We start from the raw sequence: 21,627 nt of genomic DNA, 5'->3' as shown, positions 1-21,627 counted from the left end.
TCGGTACCCAAACCCGAGGTCGGGTCTACCTGTCAACTCTGGTTGGATCCTTTGCCATCCACTGAGACACATGGGCTATAACTATGAGTTTCTTTTCTTTTTTTTTTGCCTGGTTTTTATCATTATATACTTATATTATTGGCAATATTTACAGAATTACACAACATTTATGAATACCCACATATTACCATGTTTCTTACTGTTTTATGTAAAAACTGGAAATTCCTAAAAAAAACAAACGTATTGGCAACATTTATGAATACCCCATATACCCATACTATTCAGGTCCAAGTTAGGTCCAACTGGACCCATACCTAAATGGTATTCGAGCCCAAGTTTTGGATCCAAACCCACACCTGACCTGTTAGGTCCAAAGTTTGGATTATGTCTGGCCAGATCCATTGCTAACCCTAAGGGAAATGTAGGGAAAACAACAAAAAATTAATCAAAAAGTATTCTTACCTTCTCATAACCAATTCAGTCTTGGCCTATCCTTGGTCCAAATTATCAATACCTGCTCTAGATTCCCGGATTTTAAAACACTACTTGAGTCATTTCTCTCTCCTCTTGTTGGGGGTAAGTCATGAAATAGAGAAGAGAAAAAAATATTTGTAACAAAAGAATCGAAAATTAGTGAATCAATGGTACGTGAGTAAAACAACTCGAGGCTTTGAAAGAAGATAATGAAAATTGAAAACTATAAAATCAATGAATTTGTCAAAGAAGATAAAAAAAAATAAGGGGAGGTTGCATAAACCTCCCCAAATATAACTATTCATTGAACTTACCCCCCACTGAGCTTTCTTAACAATTTTTTCTCAAAAACTATATTTCCTAACAAATACCCCCCAATACAAAAAGTGAACTTTTTTAACAAAGATACCCTTCCCGTATTTTAAAAAGTTATTTTTGGGTCCAATAAAACAAAATTACCGGATCGAATTTATAAAACGCCGAAACGCCCCTCCAACAGAAAAAATCCTTGGGTCGCAATAAACGAACGCCGGACTAGCCTCCCTAATCGTCGGACTGACCCTCAGAACGTTGGACCGAGGCAATTCCAGTGACATAAATGTTGGACTATACCTTAAACATGCCGAACTGACCCTCAGAACGCCGGACCGGGGCAGTTTCAGTGAGATAAAATGTCGGACTGCCCCATGAAAACACCAGATTGCCCTTTCCCAACGATGGACCGCAATATACGAACGCCAGACTGGCATCCCTAACTGCGGGACTGCCCCTTAGAATGCCAGACGATGTAGTTCCAGTGACATAAACGCCGGACTGCACCTTAAACATACCGGACTGACCCTCATAACGCCGGACCGGAGCAGTTATAGTGAGATGAAACGCCGGACTGCTCCATAAAAATACCGGATTGCCCTTCCTAATTGCCAGACCACAGTACACAAACACCGGACTAGCATCCTAACTGTCGGACTGCCCCTCATAAAACACTAGCCCGTCTGTTTTGCAGAAATATGAGGTGGTGGATACTTCGTAAAGATAGAATGTTAGATAGGGTGAGAGCTCGGTTGCTTCGGGAGAGAGAGAGATGGAGAGGGAGATAGGGTGAGAGCTCGGTTGCTTCGGGAGAGAGAGAGAGAGGGAGATAGGGTGAGAGCTTGATTGCTTCGGGAGAGAGAAAGAGAGGGAGATAGGCTGAAAGCTCGGGCTTGAAAGGAAGCTTTAATGAGGGAGAAAGACAGAGGATAGGTAAAAGCGGGTAAATTGTGAAGAGAGAGAGAGAGAGAGCAATAGTATAAATAGGTAAAGAGAGAAAGCGAAAGTATTAATAGGTTCGTAGGTAAGGGAGGGGTAGTATTGTCTTAGATTCCTTTTTGTTTTTAGGTGGGGAGGGGGTAAGTTGAATGAATAGTTGATTTGGAGTGGGGGTAAGTTGAATGAAGCCATTAAATGGTAAGGGTGGCAACCGAACCCGAAAGAAAGTATGAGTCCCATACCTGGACCGACTGGACCCAACCCAAAAAATGGTATATATATATATATATATATATATTATTTAAGCAGTTTGTATAGAGCCCAGGCTCTAAGCAATCAAATTAGAGCCTACCTTCAAATAGTATCGAGAAATGTGGTTTCAATATTGAAAATCTTTGTGATAGCCTTCAAATATATTTTCATATTTATTTATAAAGTTTAAAACTTCAAAAATATAGTAGATCGACAAATCTATCAAAACTTGAAAATTTTGAAAATTGACTGCCCAAAAATCGTTCCAAAATACACTATTTTCAAAACTTGAAATCCATTTTTTTCTCATGTCCATGCATCTTGATGTCGATATGATCAATTTGAATATATTTGGACAACAAAACAACCTCTTCTAGTAAACTTTTTGAGGTAGGCTCAATTTTGATTGTTTAGAGCCTCAACTCTATATAAAGTTTTCCCATTATTTAAAGGGTGCTTCAAACAATCAAATTAAAGCGCACCTCCAAATTTGACCATACCATGTAATTTGAGAATAAAAATTTATTACAATTATCTCATAAAATATAGTTTCATCATGCTTTCCTTTTCAAAAAAGAAAAAAATATAGTTTCGTCATGTTTTACCTGATTTTGAACTTCTTTGAGGTAATGGTTCCCCATTCGTGTTTTCAGGTTGTGTTATATTATAACGGTTCAATTTAGTTAAATTTGTTGTTTTCATTAGATAATTTGTCATGGTTTTATCTAATTTTAAATTTCCAATGCGCAAAGTCATTAGAGAGAGAGAGGTCATCATATTGTAGCGCGGGTAAGATCTTGGTGGGCTTAGAGGATGTATAATCTGGTAAGAATGCAAAATATTTATTTTCTTTCACTGATTTTTTGAATTAAAGTAACGAATAAAAAACCCAAACTCAAAAAACAAAATTATTTCTATAATATATATGAAAAAGTATATAATTAGACCATTTACATGTGGTACAATGTGGTCACAATTAATTTTGACAATTGGCTACGAAATTAGGTGGTTGCATTTATTTCATTGTCCAAACTCATAGTTGGATGTGAAATTAAGTTACTGCATTTATTTCATTGACCAAACTTAAAGTTCAACAGAGATTTTTTCGAACTTTGTGAGAATTCAAGCTATCAGATTTCACATCGGATGGTTGTCAGTAATTGTGATCTCCATGAATAACAAGTAAATGGTGTCATTGTATACAATGCCAATTCATATTTATGTGTATGCTTTGTTTAGTTATTCAGTTTTTGTTTATCTTTTTTCCATTGTTTTCATATCATTGTTTATTTCATTTCCACGTGCCCGTCAACCCACTAATTTATCCTTTATAACTAGATTTTGAGATAATTCTAGGAATGTTTTACTGCAAAATTACATAAATATTGGAGGTGCACCTTAATTGAATTGTTTAAGGTTGCAACCTTATAGTCATAAACGTGCTTCCCTTGTATCTAAAAACCACAGCAGCTCCTCTCAAAGAAGAGAGCCCGTGAAAAACCGAGGTTGTAGAACGAGAAAGACGCCCACAGCAGCCCTCCGTTATTGTAGAGTTTGAAGAGATTAAAGCCACGAATCAGTCAGTTATTATTATTTTTTCTGTTTATTATGATGACAAACCCTAATTCAGTGATTTAATATTCTTCTGCTATTTTTGCTATAAACCCCAACGAGTTAAATTGCTGATAAGCCTCTCTCCATGCAATTGAAATTGTTTTTTCTTTTATTTATGTATGACTATATTATTCATCTGAGATGTGTGGGTAATATCAAAATTTGACTTTGATAATGGACACTTGCTGAGAATTCTCTTAAAGGAATTGATTTTCTATATTCTGGGTTTTTTAATTTTAATTTTGGGTTGGAATTTTATTACTTTTTGCATATGGTTGGGCTATTCATGTTTGGCCTCTAATACCAGATTCTTTCTCTCTCTCTCTCTCTCTCTCTAGAAGATAGGAACTTACTGTGCTTTTGGATAACTAGCAATTTACCACACATTTCTTACCTTGTGGACATGAATGTTTCTACCATGGATTCTTCCGAGTCTCTAATTTAGCATCTGGTTCTGCGTCACTTCTTGTTGATAAAAAATGAAACTGATACTGGTTTTGTGGTTGATATTCTTTTGCAAGTGTTGGAGCTACTTGTTTGTGTTACCTGCTACCACCTCTCTCTCTCACAAAAGATTTACTTTTCCTGCTAGAATGTGAACCACCGACTGAGGGATTGGGGACTTCAAAAGTTTGTAATAAACTTGAATTACTTTGATGGGTTTTTTAGATTGTAATCAGAGCTAATTCTCTTGATCAGCTAGTTAGTACTTGTCAAATATTTTTTAAGAACGCTTGGGAGTTAGTGGTGACCCTGGACTTAGGTTTGTTAACTTCCATGGTGTGGTAGTGTTAAAGTGAATATTATCATTGTTTAGCTTTAAATTTCTAGTGAGCTTTGCATGATTGCAAATTGCAGACACTTTCACTAATTTGAAAATTAAAGTCCAATAACATTCACCTCACACGCTCACACTTTAATTGTATATAATATTTTCACATTTTTTTCTTTGAAAATCCTTTCAAGCGTCTTTGAAGATTGTGAACTCTGTTAATTGTCTCCATTGCAAAGTTTCTTTTGGTTCTCATTTAAAAAATAATTAAATCCCCTGGCTTGAACAAATTGTTGCTTCCAATTCTTAAATTCTTAACATTCCTTGATTGCCTTTTTCTCCATTGTCCTTTTCTGATATCTTAGGCAAATTTGATTTTATATCTTAGCTTCTTGATAATTGGATCCAACTTTGCTTAATGAGCTGCATATTGAGGTGTGGATGTGCTTTAGATAGATCATGCATTTACAATGATTTAAATATAATATGTAATACTGAATGAGATGAAATTCATGGATGCAGGCCTTAAAGTTGCTAGGCATTCAAATACACAAGCTTATATGGTTTTTCAAAACACCTTTGAGTCTTCAATGCTCCACGCTTTCCTTTTTCTTTGTAGTGATATTGTTTACTTGGGATCTTCACTTGTAGCTCATGGCGATCCCCTTGTTTTCCACATTAATACCAATCGATGCTGCTAATATTTAAATGATTTCATGACATAGGACTATCAATGAAATACATAATGGATATTATTTAATTACAAAATGTTTTAAAAAAACTGCATTTCGTTCATCGTACCAATGAAATACATAATGAACAGTATTACAGGCAGTTTCCAGCTTTCCCATTGCCAAATAGGTGAAATTACCAGCACCTCAGTTTATCAAACTGGGTTTTCAGCTTTCACCTAACCAATTTTCAACTGCATCTCATAATTTAGGAAAGTTAGCAGCAGGGGTGATTCCCAAGTACACTGCAGTGAAAGTTATCAAACGCTACCTAATTCCTTTCTCACCCACGTGCCCTCTCTCACCCTCCCAACCCTCTCTCTTCCTCCATTCTCTCGCACAATCCAACTCTCATGCCATCTCTCCTCCTCCCCCAGAAGAAACAACTGCAAAACTCTTGAGAATAATAAATCCAAGATGTCAAAGGAAGGAAGAACAATAAATCTAAGGTCCCTAAATTAGGTATGGGGAAACTTAAAAATATGTATTGAACAAGAAATCTAAGGTCCCTATGGGGAAACTTAGAAATATGTTTTACTGTTTAGCTATATTAAGCCAGTCTAGGTAACTAGTGTGGTATACGAATCACAGATTTAGAGGTTTTCATGCTTTGGGTTTTATAGCTCAAAAATCACAGATTTATAAACCCAAACCTGTAAATTTGTAAACTCTAAAACCCTAAACCCAAACTTCCAAACTGTCTAAACCCTTACGAATTTTTTCCACAAAATCACGCTAATTAATTAGCTCTCAAGGTTTTTTTTCCCCTATCATCTGCTTTATTATATATGTTGAATGTGGCGTGATTGGTTGTGTTAATTGTTATTTGTTATCTATGGAATGAATGGATTGGAGATTTGGGTTTCGTTTGTTATGGAATTTGATTATCAGTTTTTTTAGGTTCCTGATTTCCAATTTCATTGTTTATGGTGAAACTTGTGTTATCATAGCTATCTAAATTAATAACTGGTTCAGTTTCATTACTCTATAGGAAGAAATTGGTTGTTTGGATAAGAACTGAATTTCATTTTATTTCAAATGCAATGATGCAATCAGAATGTGAAATTTCCTCAATTTATTAGTGAACTATGATTCTATGATGGGTGGTCCCCTTCTGGCTTTCATTCTTTTCTTGGGGTAAGGGATGGAATGAGAGTTGGGAACATATTTGTTGGGATCAGGAGCGAGAATGAGCAGGGAACCCATTACTCTCACAATTCCTGCTAGGTCCCACTCCCGCTTTCAACAACTATGTTCCCGACGCTCCTTCCATCCCCCCAAGAAGAGAATGACTAGGTCTCACTCCCGATTCCAACAACCATGTTCCCGACTCTCCTTCCATCCCCCAAGAAGAGAATAGAACCAGCAGTGCACCACCCATCAAGATGACTACTTTGTCAAGCCTGTGCTTAATGAGGTTGGGTTAGGGCGGAGTCTTTGTTTTTTTTTCGTGGGTGTGTGGGGGAGGCGGGGGTGGTTGGCTATAAATGACTAAATCAAACCAAAAATATAAAACTATTATAAGTGCATCAGAATTCATTCTTCCGGTATTCTACTTAAATTGCAGATTACGGGCTAGACAATTGTACGTCATAAGGTTCACAAAAGATCACAATCGATAAGCCCCATATACCTATTATCAATGAAATTTCTCATGAGATTAAGGTAGCAAGTTCACATCTTATTTCGTATGGCTTTATCTATCCGTCTTTATATTATATTAATTGTTTATTAAATACATGAATGTCAAATTATTTAGAACAAATCAGTGTTTCAAAAAGCGCTAGGCGGGTCCTAGGCGAATTGGGGGGTCCAGGCTGCCCAACGCCTTGGCGGGCGCCCAGAACCTGGGCGGTCCAGTTGAATCCAAATAAGGATTCTGAAGTCCAGTTGAATCCAAATAAGGATTCTGCAGTTATTTGAGTATCAGACTATCTGTTATATTCAAATTATACTACATATTAGCATTTAGCACACATTCTATAAGCATAACCATAATCCATAAGTCGGTTCATACTCCATAATCCATATCCAATTAAAACTTAAAATATTTCAACCAACCAAATTATAAAACTATGAAAGTAATACTTGAAGACTCAAAAGAATCTTCAATAGTTCAAATGTTCAATACACAATACTTCAATCAAAGTTCAAACTTCAAAGTAACAAAGTTTAATAATTATTCAACAATCAACATTCATTCATCATCAAAAAATCTTGAGTCAGCTGCATTGGCATCATATTCATAGGAGTCGACGGAGTCGTCACCCTCCTCGACATATTGTGACTCGTCTTCCTCCGTCTCTTGTGAATCTGCCTCTTTTTCCTCCTCTTCCTCTACCCTTGTTATCATTGCAGAAGCTCTAGTGGCCTTAGGAGGGTCAGCTGATGTCCTTGAAGCATCCATGACCATGTCCTATGTCAATTCTTTATGCCCCTCGACCTCATCATCATCAACTAATCATTCCATAGCATTGTCTATATTTTTTGATCGGATGGGGTCTCTATTATCTCTCTTAGCAAATCTGTCATTCAAGAATCGATTGTACTTGACATAGACAAGGTCATTGAGCTTCTTTGATTCAAGCCTGTTCCTTTTCTTTGTAGGAAGCTAACAAAATAAAATGAAAGTGAACTAATTAAAATCTAATATCTATGGCTCATGTATTATTTATAAAATTATTCAAATTACCCTAATGGCCTCACCCCATCAAAAGTACTCCAATTGCCCTAAAAACCGGATGAAGAAGTGGTTAGGTTTAAGATTCGAATGGCCAACTTTTGTAAATTTGGAGAACTACGCCCATGTTGGCTCTACCAATGGGCTGAAAAGGAATAAAAAAAATCATAAATAAATAATATAAATACTTGACTACTTGAACAATTGAACTTGATGAAGATGAATTTAAGAATGTTATTAATATAATAATATTTAATACCTGGATTAATTTTGGTCTTTTACCTTATCGCCATTGGACTCCCAAAAGACTTTAATGAGCACTTGTAATTTATCAGCTCATCAGTGCATTTCAAGATCAGGGACTAACACCTCTACACACTTATTAAATCCATTCATAATTGTGTCATTTGTTTGTATATCCTTGTTAATATAAAACAAAGTTGGGTTCAAAAAATAACCAGCTGCATGCAATGGCTGATGTAAGTACTTATCCCACTTATCATTAATAATCTCCCAAATAGGCTTGTAGCGGGTTTCTTCATCATCGAAATTTTGGGCTATCTCTTTTTTGCATTTCTCCATGGCATCATATATATAGCCCATAGAAGGCTTGTCACTATCAACCATGCGAAGGATTTTGATAAGAGGAAAAAATACCTTAAGGGTGTACTTCACCCCTCGCCAAAAGCCTTAGAAAGTATAATATCTCTCACATTCTTCTCAACCTGAGCCTTAGACCACTTGTATGCTCTCCACTCATCCGAGGTAAACATTTGCCTCAACTGCACTCTCCTCGAATGTATGCTATCTAGGCATAAGTACCAGGTCGCAAATCTCATGACCCCAGGCCTCACAATCTCTTTCTTCTTTGTAAAGGTATGCATCATGCTGAGGGTGATATGGTGGCTATAAATGAAATTCATAACATACTTGGCCTTCTTCACTGCACTTGATATCTCGGTTAAACTGCCAAGAGCCTCAAGCATGAGGTCTATACAATGTGCTGCACATGGTGTCCAAACGATTCTAGGATAAGCTATGCGCAATAAATTAGATGCAACAACATTAGGAGCAGCATTGTCTGTGACAACCTGTACAACAAGATGCTCCCCAACCTCCTTGATTACTTTCTCTATCACTTGAAATATGTAATGGGCATTATGGATATGATCAGAGGCATCAATAGACCTAAAAAAAACAGTTCCTACTGGACAATTTACAAGCAAATTCATTTGACTTCTTCTCTTCCTATCACTCCAAGCATCAGTCATAAGAGAAACCCCATACTGAGCCCATGCATCTTTCTTAAGTTCTACAGCTTCCTTCATGGCATTCACTGCCTGCCTTTTTTAAAAAAGGCTCTGAAAGCTGATATGGGGTTGGGGGTTTCATCCCAGGGCCAAATTGGCCAATTGTCTCTATTGCAGCATAAAAGCTGCTCAAGTGAGCGGTATTGAAAGGAATGGCCGCCTTATAAAACCATGTAGCCAAATAATGCGCAGCTCTATTTCTCTTTTCTGTCTTGATTCTATTTTCAATGGTGGTTTGCTTTTTTGTTTTCTCTCTTGCAATCTCAGGGTCAGGCCGAGGTAAGAAACTATCCATAGGGCCTCAAATATGAGGTTTCTTACTCCCAGAACCAGAAGCAATTTCAACTCTCCCTTCCCCTTTTCCCTAATAATGGATTGCTTAACCTCTTTACATTCCTCCCCAATCCTTTCTTCATCACTATCATCATCATCAAAATTGACTCGAACCCCAGACCTAATCTCTGATATAGAGGCAAATCTCTCATCCTTTTTCATTTTTACCAAGTTCATAAAATTCTTTATTTCCTCTTTAACAATATCAGGAGCCTTTTTACATGGGGCAACATCCCCTTTTATCCCAGTAAGATGTTTCTTGAATCGGATACCCTCTTTTGTATCTTTTTCACAAAGATTGCATCTTATGCAATTTTTATCATTAGGATCTGGGTTATAACCGTATTTCTAACCGGGATCACCACTCCTATTAGATCTCGAAGAAGACATCTAAAAAATAATGCAAATTACTAACGGCTAAAGTAATAAAAAAAATCACTTACTTTGAGTAACTGAGTTTGATTGCTCAATCTTCAAACTTTCACATCAAAGATGTTTCTAAATGCTCAAAATCATCTAAAACACCCCAAATAACTTTGCAAAACATAAATAAATATAGTACCAATGGGTGATGTTTTGATCAAGTTTGGTTAACTTTGAGTAACCCTTCGATCTTAAAAAATTCAAATCTAATTATTTGTGGTTTCCTCTATTTAAATTTGGCTCAAACAAGGTTTAGGTTTCAAATGAACCTAAAACCCTAAATTTTGGGCCTTAAAAACAAGGTAATATGAACAAATTTGCCCCCACCAAAATGGGTTTCCGCCCCTGGGCGAGGCGCAGGCTCTAAGCCGCCGCCCAGGAATGGACTGCCCAGATTGGCCGCCTAGGCCTAAGCGATGCCCCCAGGCCTTTTGGACCGCATAGGCTCTTGGCGGCCCGCTTTTTAGATCACTGGAACAAATTAAGGATAGATTATTGTTGCAAGTTGGATATTTGGAAAGCAACTCATAAAATAAAATTTTAATAGCCCAAGTATAAAAATAAGAACATTGTAGTGAAACCTTAAAAACATTTTATTATGTGTAATGAAAGACGAATAAGAATAGGCGAACCAGTAACATGAAACTTTAACGAATCTACCTAGAAACAAATATCTTAATCACATTAACAAATAAAAACCTTATTTGTTTTCTCACTCTCAATAGTAAGTAAAATATTTGAGTTATTTGGAGAGGAATTGATTGACTAATGGAGATAGAAAAGTAGAAATTTTTTGTTCACAAATATTTCATCTAGAAACCTTTAGCAAAACATCTCTAATCACCCAAAAAATTTACATTTAACAAAGTGGCATGATGGTTGAGAAAAACATAGAGAAAGACATGAATAATTATTAATATGTCAATAACCAATATCAATTAATTGTCATCTAGTTTGAGCGGAGATTTTTTATTTATAAATAACCAATATCAAAATGATAGGACTGGAACTTAGTTTAGAATATCTTATTGCGTACTCCCACTTAACATCCACTGTCTATATTTGGATAGGATACTATGCTTTGCACAAGTATTCGGGTACTCTTGCTCAACATTAATAATTCATATTTTCATGGAAGTGGAGTTAACCTTTTATGTGAAAAACTGGTGGGCTATAAGAGTAGGCAATAATTAGTCACCCATCATCTTTGGGTCAACATCATCGGTGGATGATGGGTCTAAGCATATTATCTGATAATAATAATTGGTATTTGAATATTGTTTGGATTAAATCACCCCCCTTGAAAATAAGGACAATTTTAAAAGGGCACAATAGCTTACTCCACCACTTAAGGCTAATTTGAGAGGTATGAACTATGGGTGTTATGTTTTAACATCCATCACTTTTCTCATACGAAGTAAAGTATATTTTGTATGGGCACTTTTACCCAAAATCTAATGTCCATGCTTCCATGAGTTGTAGAATTGAGCAGCTGTCCTTGCTTAAAAAAAAGAAAAGAAAATTGTGTAGCTATGAAAGTCAGAAATAACTCATCACCCACTGTCCTTGGATAAATATAAACGGTGGATGTAGGGTCTGAGTTCCCTATTTGATACTTGCAAGTGGATACGTAATATTTTTCTTAAAAGCGAACAATAACTCAACTCCACCAACCGAGGATAAGTATGAAAGATTTGAGGACTATAGTATTCGTTCCTGCCATTATAACTAGGAAAATTTTGTGTACAATACTAGATGCTCAAACTTAGTAGATGGTGTATAATGAGTTGTTACCCACTTTTATAGCCATCTAGTTTTATTGGTGAGTATCCTTGGGTTTCTAGTCATTATTTGTATTGAAAGATGAAACTGTTTTTAAGGGGCATGGGTTACCTAAGGAAAATATTCTCGGTCCTTCAAGAGTATTGGATAGGGTACTCAGACATAACATCCACTATTTATGTTTATCCAATGACAGTGGGTAATGAGTTGTTGCCCACTTTCATATTCACAATTTTTTTTTGGCAAGGTTAGCTACTCAACTCCACTACTCATGGAAGCATGGACGTTGGATTTTGGATAAGAGTATTCGTACAACTAGCAAAATATAATGTACTATGTACAAGTATAGTGATGGGTGCTCAAATCTAACATCAATCTTCCATTCCTCACATCCATAGTCTATCCTTATCCTTGAGTCGTGGATTTGATATATTGTCTCTTTGTAGAGTCACCCATATTTTTAAAGGGGATGATTTACCTCGAAAAAGTTCTAATACATAGTACAAGCATCAGGTGGAGTACTCAGACTGAACATACGCAAATAATGTTGATCCAAAGGCGGTGGTTAATGAGTTTTTTTCCTACTCTTATATTCCACTATTTTTTTCACTAAAAACATTTGTTCTGCTGCTCATTTAAATATGAACAATAGATGTTGAGTTAGACTGTTAGAGTAACCAAAATACTCATGAAGCATAGTATCTAGTCCTAGCTTTGTCAACTCCACCACTTGAAGTCCAAACATGGATAGTGGATTTTGGGTATGAATACCTAATAAAATATGGAAAAGTATATGATGAGACCATTTACCTTTGGTACAAGGTAGTCACAATTAATCTTGACCATTGGATGTGAAATTGGGTTGCTGCCTTTATTTCATCGACCAAGCTTAAAGTTCAAAAGAAATATTCTCGAACTTTGTGACACACCTAAGCTATGAGATTTCACATCGAACAGTGGTAAGTAATTGTGACCTCCCTATACAAAAGGTAAGTGGTCTCATTGTATACAATCCCATAAAATATATAGCACTAAGTATAGTATCTAGTCCCAACAAACTAGCCACAAAGAAATCACATGGCAATTAATTGATATAGTTAAGAATAAATAAAATATTCGATCAAATTGATGGGTAATTAATTGATATTGGTTGTTGATAAATGAAGTTCTCCTCTATATCTAGGTGCCTCTTTCATCCATTATGCCACCTTGTTAAATGTGAATGGTTTTTTGGGTCATCAAAGATGTGCTATTGGAGGTTCCTAGACGTACTATTCTAGTGGTAAGATTTTCTTTATCTCTCTACATATGCCACTCAATTATTCTTCAAATAGTCTAAATAATATACTTTGTGGAGAGAGAAAATATAGAATTCCTTTGGCAGGTAACTTCATTTCTTCGTAGACATAGAAAGCTGTGTGATTGAGGATTCAGGCGTTTCCAAATCACATGTTAACCACGTACTATAGCTTTTCTTTGAAGATTTTGGTAGTGATGGGTCTCACCCTAACATAACACCTATATTGAAAGAAAATCTATTGAAAGAAACTCTTCCCAATGCCTATGGGCGAAAAAGAATGGTGATTTCGCCTACCCTCATCACCGTCCAAAGTTCATCGCAGGGTCACGATTGTCCGATAGTGTTTCATTTTTCATTTTTTTTCTACAAATCGAAATGATCTGAAATTTGGAGCGTGTGTACATCTTAGTGAGGCACATCTAAAAAACAAAAAAAAAAAATTCGTAAAAAAAATTGACCAAAATATCCCCGAAACTTTTTGGGGGTATTTTGGTCAATTTTTTTCATGTAAAATATTTATTTGATATTTTTTGTAGATTCGCCTATTTGTGATGAACACACGCTTCAAATTTTAGGTCATTCCGATTTGTAGAAAAAAAATGAAGAATAAAACACTACCGGACAATCCTGACCGTACGATGAACTTTTTGGACGGTGATGAGGGTAGGCGAAATCACTGTTCATTTTTGCCTATTGGTGTTTTGTAGTACCTTCCATATATATATATATATATATTTTGAGTAGATTCTTTAGAGTTTCAGCTTGTTGTTCAGTTATTTTATTTTATTTTATTTTGACATACCTCTTATAATAGAATGTTATGGGGCTTCACTTTCACTACAATGTTTTTATCCATACTTGAACTCATAAAAGTTTAATTCTATGAGTTGTATTTTGGGATATTCAGAAATTGCAACAACTTCTTTCTTCATAGGAAACTCTCCCATAATTTTTCATGAAAGAATATGCCTTTCTTGTGTTTAGTGAACCGAAAAGATGAAGTATAGAAGAATTGTTACTTTAAATAGATAAAAACAATACAAAAAAGGATGCCGACCGAAACCAAGGACATGCATATTTGAGATTCTATACTTATTACAATTGACTATAATCATCTTTGTTTTTTTTTTGAATAAGTTAACATTGACTATAATCATATTTGGTTTCGTTTCATGTTTATTTCTCAATGATATTCACGAGAAATGTATTTAATTTTTCTTTGTTTTAGTAAACATTTTGAAGTGTGGATATGTTGTTTCTATTATGATCTCGTGTGTAAGAGTGTATTGTCGAAAAGGTGTAGTCCTTTGTGGATTAGTCTTCATTGATCAATCATTGTATGAGGATCAGGCAATTGTAAGGCCCCATACAACAAATTGAGAAGTTATTTCCTCCATAAAGCATTGAATTTGTCATCTTAGAACGATCTACCTCATGAGAATTAGCTTGGTGATTGGATATCCCATTTGAAAAAACTCTGATGCTCAGTTAATATTGTGAAAATTTTATTGATAATAGGAATTTGGGGATTGTCATTTATGATTTGTGTACGCCCTAAAATCTACAACAAGCCTAATCCACAATCTGCACTAGGATGTGGAAATAGGAAGAATGGAGGCTGTTGCACTTGGATTAGTTTCATATTTTTGGTTATTTATTATAGGCATCATCATCATCTTCATTATACAATCAGAGCCTCTTCCCAATGATTTGGGGTTGGCTACACAAATCTTGGTATGCAGTTCTGCTCTATCAAGGGCCATACCCTCAGTGAGGCCATAAGTCCCCATATACTTTCTCTCTACTTCCAACTATACCTTTTTGGGCCTACCCCTTGCCTTTTTTGAGCTTTCTACTTGAATCAACTCACACCTCCTAACAAGTATTGTATTGGTTCTGCATTGAACATGGCCAGCCAGACCACCTAAATCTACTTTATCTCATCTTATCGCTTATTGGAGCCACACCTAAGCTCTCCCGAATGTATTCGTTTAAATTCTATTCCTTCTTATCTTGCAATTCATCCATCTCCACTTCTTCATCTTAGCTGTACTCATCTTATGGGTGTGTTGGTTATTATAGGCATGAGTAGTGATGATGATGTTTGGTAACTGATTTCCCTGAACCAACTCTATTTGGTAGATGACTCAACCTCACTCGAGGAAATAACACATCGTGCTATACTTTGCTTTAGTGCTAGAATTGAGGATTGTTTCTTGCTTCTTTTCGTTTTAGGACATAAATAGCTATTTGGAAAGCAGATGACCCATACTAGAGTGCAGACGATGCCGAAGTATTTTAGATATTGCATCCTCCATATAGTTTCATTGAATCATCAATGTATTTTTATTTTTTATTTTTTTTCTAGCTAAGTCATCAGCATCAATAAGGAGACTTGCACACTTTTGCATGAAATAATTCATACCCCAGTTCCTTCATTAAAAAAATAGGAGTCTGGTTTTATGTGCTTCTGATTATTGATTTGGTCTCAACCATCTCTAGTAAGAGAGATTAATGATGATTAGTCTGATGATACCGAGCCTTCAATAAAACAATATGGAATGTCTCAAACCAAGCATCAGGTACTTGTTTGAAAGCATGTGGTACGTATCAAGTTTGTAGAATGCTTGGATTTTAAGTTCATTCCTCTATTGGTCCGCAAAATCACAATAGAGGAATGAACTCTCAACATCCATTTGATGCATATCCCAATGCCTAGTGGAGGCCATGGCAATTATATTTATGGACCTGTTTATAATGGTCATAATGGCCACACTAGCAAAGGCCTCATAATCTAATGAATATTCTTATTGATAATGTTAGGCAACCAATCTGGCTTAAATTTATCTAAGCCATATTCTTGTTGATAACCTTATTCAACCAAGCATGCTATAGTTATCAAGTGTACCGATTTCCACTTGTGTGTACCCACATTTGCATCCATTGGGTTATTTTCTTGGTAGGATTGGGCTTTGATCCCACATATGAGTATCCTGCGAAGTTTGCACTTCCTTTGGCATTGCCTTTCTGCCAGACTTAGTTCAAATGCATTAGAATCACGAGATGGAACATAACCAGGATCCAATGCGGCCACTAATGCAATATTAGTAAGTTAATTAGGAGTAGAGGAAGTAATTGTCTACACTATGGAGGATCGTGGGGTTGTGCAGTGTGGAGAGAGGGTGCAGAGGGCTTTGTCTGTACATCATTTTTTTCTTCCATGATAAGTTCAACGTAAAGCTGAAATAATGCATGCATTTTGTGAATCTACTTTAAGGAATTTTGTATTACATGTAACTTGTGACTCATCAGTTGGTGAATCCCAAAATATGACAGCATCGATACTAAAATGGGAGCAAGGAATAGTGATTGGTGATGGAGCATAAATATAACAGAACATTATAACAAACATAGGGATACTCTTAAAGGTACAGTCTTTGCTCTTTTTTTTGTTATTATCATAACTAAATCATCACTCAGGAAAACAAAAAATATTATGAAATGGTGACATTTAAAGGTGCCAAAATGGTACGAATACAGCCAATGACAACCTTGAATTTTCATGGTGTGTGCTCTTGAAAGAACACTAGGGGACATGAGAAGTGTCATAGGATAAATTGATTCCAATATAGCTTCTCTCTAACAATTTCAAAGCATAGAATCCAAGCATCAAGTTACTTGTATTTTTGTTATATATTGAAACAAACAAATGTGAGCTTGTCCTCCATTTGTCTTATTGTTGTATTGTATAGTAGTTGTATGATACTCATCGTAAAGAACATGTGTTATTTTCTCTTATACTGTGACCGTCAATACATTTTACTTGCTGTGCATCCTAATTATAAGACATAAGATATCTGTACTTCTTTTTTGTGGTGAACGGGTGCTTGGAAGTTGTTTTCTAAAAATTGGGAATTTGAATTTGAATTTGAATTTGATATTTGCTTCATATCTTGCTTTTATCAACTTTGGGGTGGTGATTAAGTCAATTTAATAAATTAATTGTATGTTTTCTAGTGATTCCAATGCAAACGGTGATTATTCCAAACAAGTACAATGAAAGGCTTGTTGGACTGTTGCATGAGGCTGGTTCAAAGCCCATTGTAGTCTTGTGCCATGGCTTTCGATCATCAAAGGTGACCACTAGATAATTGTGTTTTTGTCTAGCTTTTATTTCTGTTATATTAATAATAAAATGACATTCTCTGATAATCATTTAGATCACTTCCTTTTTTTGTTTTTGAACTGAAAGAACTCCATCATGTCTTTGTTTCTTAGGTAATGTTATCTCTTTTGAATTTTGAAATTTACAGTGGATATTGGATACCATATGCGTTTTTCTCTACTGATGTAGGAAAAGGATTAAGCGAAGGAAAACAAGGGAAACCTGCTAATAGATTGAAAAATAGTAAAAGGAGCTTATAAGCGAAGCTCAATAGTCACATCTCTGGATAAACTAGGAACCCTATGGATAGAACTAAAAAAAAAAACTGCCCTCCCCGTTACATCATGATCTATTTATGATCTATACCCTAACCAAAGCACAATCTGGACTGTCTATTACGGCATTAAATCGTGACCGTAAATATAAAGTGGAAAGGCAAGAAAAAGCAATCTAGTCCAAAAAGTCTCGAAAGATGAAACTGTTATTGACTTTGCATTTCGTGCTATTAAGGCCATTTTCAGGCCTCTGGAGTCCTTTTCTGAGAAAATCAGTTTCTGCAATCAGCAAAACTGGTTGGGACATCATAGGACTTTTGTAATTTTTTTTTCCTTAGAGTACCAATAAGCACGATTCTATGCTACGAGTGAAAGGTCAGGCAATTTCAGATGCTCACTGCTCACAAGTTGACTACATCAATATCCGCTGGTTTGAGAGGAGTCGTCTTCGAGTCCTGCTTGGCCATGAACTTCCTCCGTGCTTCTTCATTGATCCGCTTTAAGTCTTCTTCTGAGATCCATGAGTTCTCCGAACTCCAGCTTACCCTTCCACTGAACTAGGTATATCCAAAACCCCATGAAGGACTTCGGTAGCTTGCTTAGGCAGCTGGGCTTCCTACTCGGGTTCGCTTATGCTAGCAGGTGCTCCATGATACTTGTAATGATTAGCAACATTGAAACCATGGGAGGTGTTATACCCCTCTGGAAGCTCGATTTTGTAAGCATTACTTCCTATTCTTTGTAGCACTCGACAAGGACCTATCTTCTCATACTTTTAGCTTATGATAGGCGCCAACTGGAAAGCGCTCTTGCCACAAAGACCATTACCACATCTTCTTCACTATACTCTCTCGTTAGTGTTAGTCAGCGTCTTCTTTATACTTAGCATAGGTTGCTTGTTGCTTCTCTTGCACGTACATATGGATGTCTTGAAGTTGCTTGGCTACAGCCTTTGTGTCATCACTAGCTTGTTCTTTTTTAGGAAGGTAACCAGGTTGAGCACTTTGCTCGGCTACTGACCATAGACGACCTCAAAAAAGGACCTCCCCATTGGCCAATTGGCATTGCTATTGTGGGTGTGATCGGCTTGGGACCTGATCCCATTGGCTGGGCTTGCCCATGGCAAGACTCCGAAGGAGATTTCCCAGGCATCAGTTTGGCCATCTGTTAGCTGGTTGTAAACACTGCTGTATTGAAGCTTGGTGCCCAGCTTCCTACGCAAAGTGCGAGAAAAGTGACTCACAGGCGTGTATCCTGGTCAGCGAGGTTCCAAAACATGGCTTGCACAAAGCCTAGGCGGCCGCCTAGGCACCCAAGAAGCGACAGGCTGCCTTGCCTATGCTGGGTCAGGCCATTTTGGGCAGATGTTTCTGGGCGGCCGCCTAGTGCCCAGGAACCGCCATAAAAATGACAGAAAAAACTTCTTTGTGGGGGGCATTCTGGGTTGTTTTAACCCATGAAAAGGAGTATGGAGTATGTTGTATGGACACTAAATCACTAAAACACTATGAAGTTTTTTTGCTTTTCACTATTTCAATTATTTGAAGAATGAAAATTTCAGTAATTTGAACTTGTTTCAACACTCGCACTAAAAAGTCAGTCGTAATACATATAAATACATAAATATACCTGTGTATATGTGCATTTTAACAACACATATATGCATATATACGTATATCTAACACCTCAAGGCATGATGTTCTAGGTGGCCGCCTAGGCCTGTGTACTCTAGATCTCCCTGGGTGCCTAGGGGCCGGGCTACGTTTTAATTTTTTAACATTGCTGGTCATAGGTGATGGTTTTGGGGACTCCATGTAGGTGAAACACTTCCTCAAGGAGTATATCAGTCGCATGGGTTGCATCGAGTGATTCCTTCATGACATGAAGTGTGCCATCTTTAAAACTGAATCCACCATGACAAAGATGGGGTCCCCTCTAGCTGTGCGAGGGAGTCCCACCATAATATCTGTGCTAATGTTTGTCCAAAGTTTGGAAGGGATGGGTAGAGGTGTGTATAAGCATGTGTTTTGGGCATGGCCATGGGCTGGTTGGGAACTTTGACACCTCTCTATGATCCAACTGGCATCTTGTTTTAGTCTAGGCTAATAATACTTCTCTTCCACAACCGCAGTTTTCTTATCTTGCCCTAAGTGGCCACTAAGGACCCCACCATGTATTTCGATGATGATCTTGATGCAAAGTGATTACTGTGGGATGCATAGTTTACTCCCTTTGATAAGAAAGCCATCCTGCAATACGAAGTCAGAGGTAGGAACCTTGCTTCCTTGCGACGCATTGATCGACGAATTTATAGAAATGAAGGTCAGTGGCATATTGTTTTTGGTGGATCTCGAATCCAACCACCGAAGCTAGAAGCCCTACAAGTAAATAGGTTCTTTGGCTCAAAGCATCAGCCATCATGTTTTGGTGGCAGGCCTTATGTCGAATAATAAAGGTGAATTCTTGCAAGTAGGAAATCCACTTAGCATGATGACAATGGAGGATGGTTTCAAAAGACACTAGGCTGCCAGCTTGGAGCCCAGCACCCAAAGCCTAGGCAGGTGCACTGTAGTGAAAATTCTGTAGATATATGCATGTATGTGCTATCCATATGCATATATTTATGTTAATTTTGTAATTCTTTACATTTTTATGTATTGTAAACTAACCTTTTTCATACAAACATATTGCATGTTAAGAATAAAAATGTTCAAAACTTCAAATCTAGAAAATTTAGTGAACAAACTTAAAAAAGTTTAAAGTGTATTACAATATTAAACCCAACTCTCAATATTCCATAATCACATGGACTCAAAGTTTTCAATAAATTTACAAAGGTGCAAAGCCAATAGTCAAGATTTTTCTTGGAATCTTGAATTTTTTTTCGATTCACATAGATTTGAAAATCAATAGATTTGGGGCTTAGATTCCGATATTTTTTTGACTTGGGGGTGTAGAATGCCCCCAAAGGCCTCTCAAGATAAAACAAAAGGGGAAAAAAATGACCCAAAAAAAGGGGGCCCACCTGGGCGGCCCGGCCCGGCCGGGTCTGGGTGTGTGGATGCCGGGCAGACCGTTTTTTGAAACACTGCTATGGAGCTTTTTTTTCGCATTCAAGAACCTCAATGCCTCATGATCTGTAGATAGAATGAACTCTTGTTGTACGAGGTAATGCTGCCAATGCCTTAGAGCCTGCATAATGCCATAGAACTCCACATCGTAGGCGGGACTTCCGGCCTTGGTCTCATTTAATTTCTCATTGTAGTAAGGCCATTGGTTTTCCTTCTTGTCTAAGGGAAACTATACCCAAAGGGAAGGCATCATTTTTTACTTGAAAGACGTCAAATCTGATAATGCTAGCATGGGGAATCAGTTATCGTCTCTTTATTGGGTTTGAAGCTCTCATCGGTTAACCCAAGCTCTCATTGGTTGCCTTAGTCCATTAAAAGACACCTTTCTTCATATAGTTGGTCATAAGGGCGCTGACAATGCTGAACTTCTTGATAAATCTCCCGTAAAAGGTAGTAATGTCGTGGAAGCTTCTAACTTCCCTTATAGTGGCTTGGTCCACCTTAACACCTTCTACCTACACAAATCCCAGGAATATCAAGCTGTGTCATTAAAGGAGCAATTCGTCACATTTGCAAATAGTTTGTCCTTTCGAAACCTTAAACACTTGCCTCTAATAGCCCAAGTGCTCTTCATCAGTGCAATGATAAACAAAGATGTCAAATTCACTACTATGAACTTCCAAATAAAGGGTTTGATTACTTCGTTCATCACCGTCATGAAGGCGCTCTGGGACCCTGGGCATTGGACAGCCCAAATGGCATGACAAGCCACAAGTGCAACCCTTCTCAGGTCTTGAAGGCGGTCTTCTATTTGTCACCATGGTTAGTTTGATTTTGGTGATACATGTTGTTCAAGTCAACCTTAGAGAAGATCTTTGAGTCTGCTAGCACATAAAGCATGTCATCTAGTTGTGGGATTGGGAACCGGACAACCGGTATTTCACAGTTAGGATTGTCCTACGATCCAAACACATCTAAGATCCATCCTTCTTGGGGTGTTAGCAAGTTGGTAACAGAAGGGCTCATGCTCTCCTTCATCAACTTCTTATGTAGTATCTTGGAGACCTGCTGGTGCAACTCATAATGCTCTTTCGGCTCAAGCAATTATCGGATAGGTTTGGAAGACTGGTGTCTGAACCAAGTCCATACAATGCTGTATATCTATCATAGGAGGCAAACATACTAGGCAACTTC

At 37.1% G+C, this 21,627-nt stretch overlaps 1 protein-coding gene across 16 annotated transcripts in view; it reads left to right on the top strand.

Annotated features, from left to right (window-relative positions):
- Window positions 1-3,278: 3,278 nt before the first annotated feature.
- Window positions 3,279-21,627, top strand: part of LOC18445825 (uncharacterized) — a 46,911-nt gene continuing 28,562 nt past the window's right edge. For 2 of the 16 annotated variants that reach the window (XM_088857016.1, XM_020674564.2), the window contains exons 1-2: window positions 3,338-3,560; window positions 16,940-17,058. In XM_088857016.1, coding sequence (XP_088713142.1) covers window position 3,560; window positions 16,940-17,058 — 120 coding nt within the window. In that variant the 5' untranslated portion in view covers window positions 3,338-3,559. Of the gene's footprint in view, window positions 3,561-3,862; window positions 4,355-4,885; window positions 4,927-6,661; window positions 6,760-12,805; window positions 12,905-16,258; window positions 16,351-16,939; window positions 17,059-21,627 lie in introns of those variants that run through there. The other 14 variants (XM_088857009.1, XM_088857012.1, XM_020674567.2 and 11 more) reach the window with 14 other exon arrangements.

The sequence above is a fragment of the Amborella trichopoda genome, chromosome 13 (genome assembly GCF_054954075.1).
Source record: "Amborella trichopoda isolate Santa Cruz 75 chromosome 13, AtrichopodaSantaCruz75HAP2 v2.0, whole genome shotgun sequence".
Lineage (NCBI taxonomy): Eukaryota > Viridiplantae > Streptophyta > Magnoliopsida > Amborellales > Amborellaceae > Amborella > Amborella trichopoda.
The sequence above is the reverse complement of the archived record's forward strand: the minus strand, read 5'-3'. Positions and strand labels throughout refer to the sequence as shown.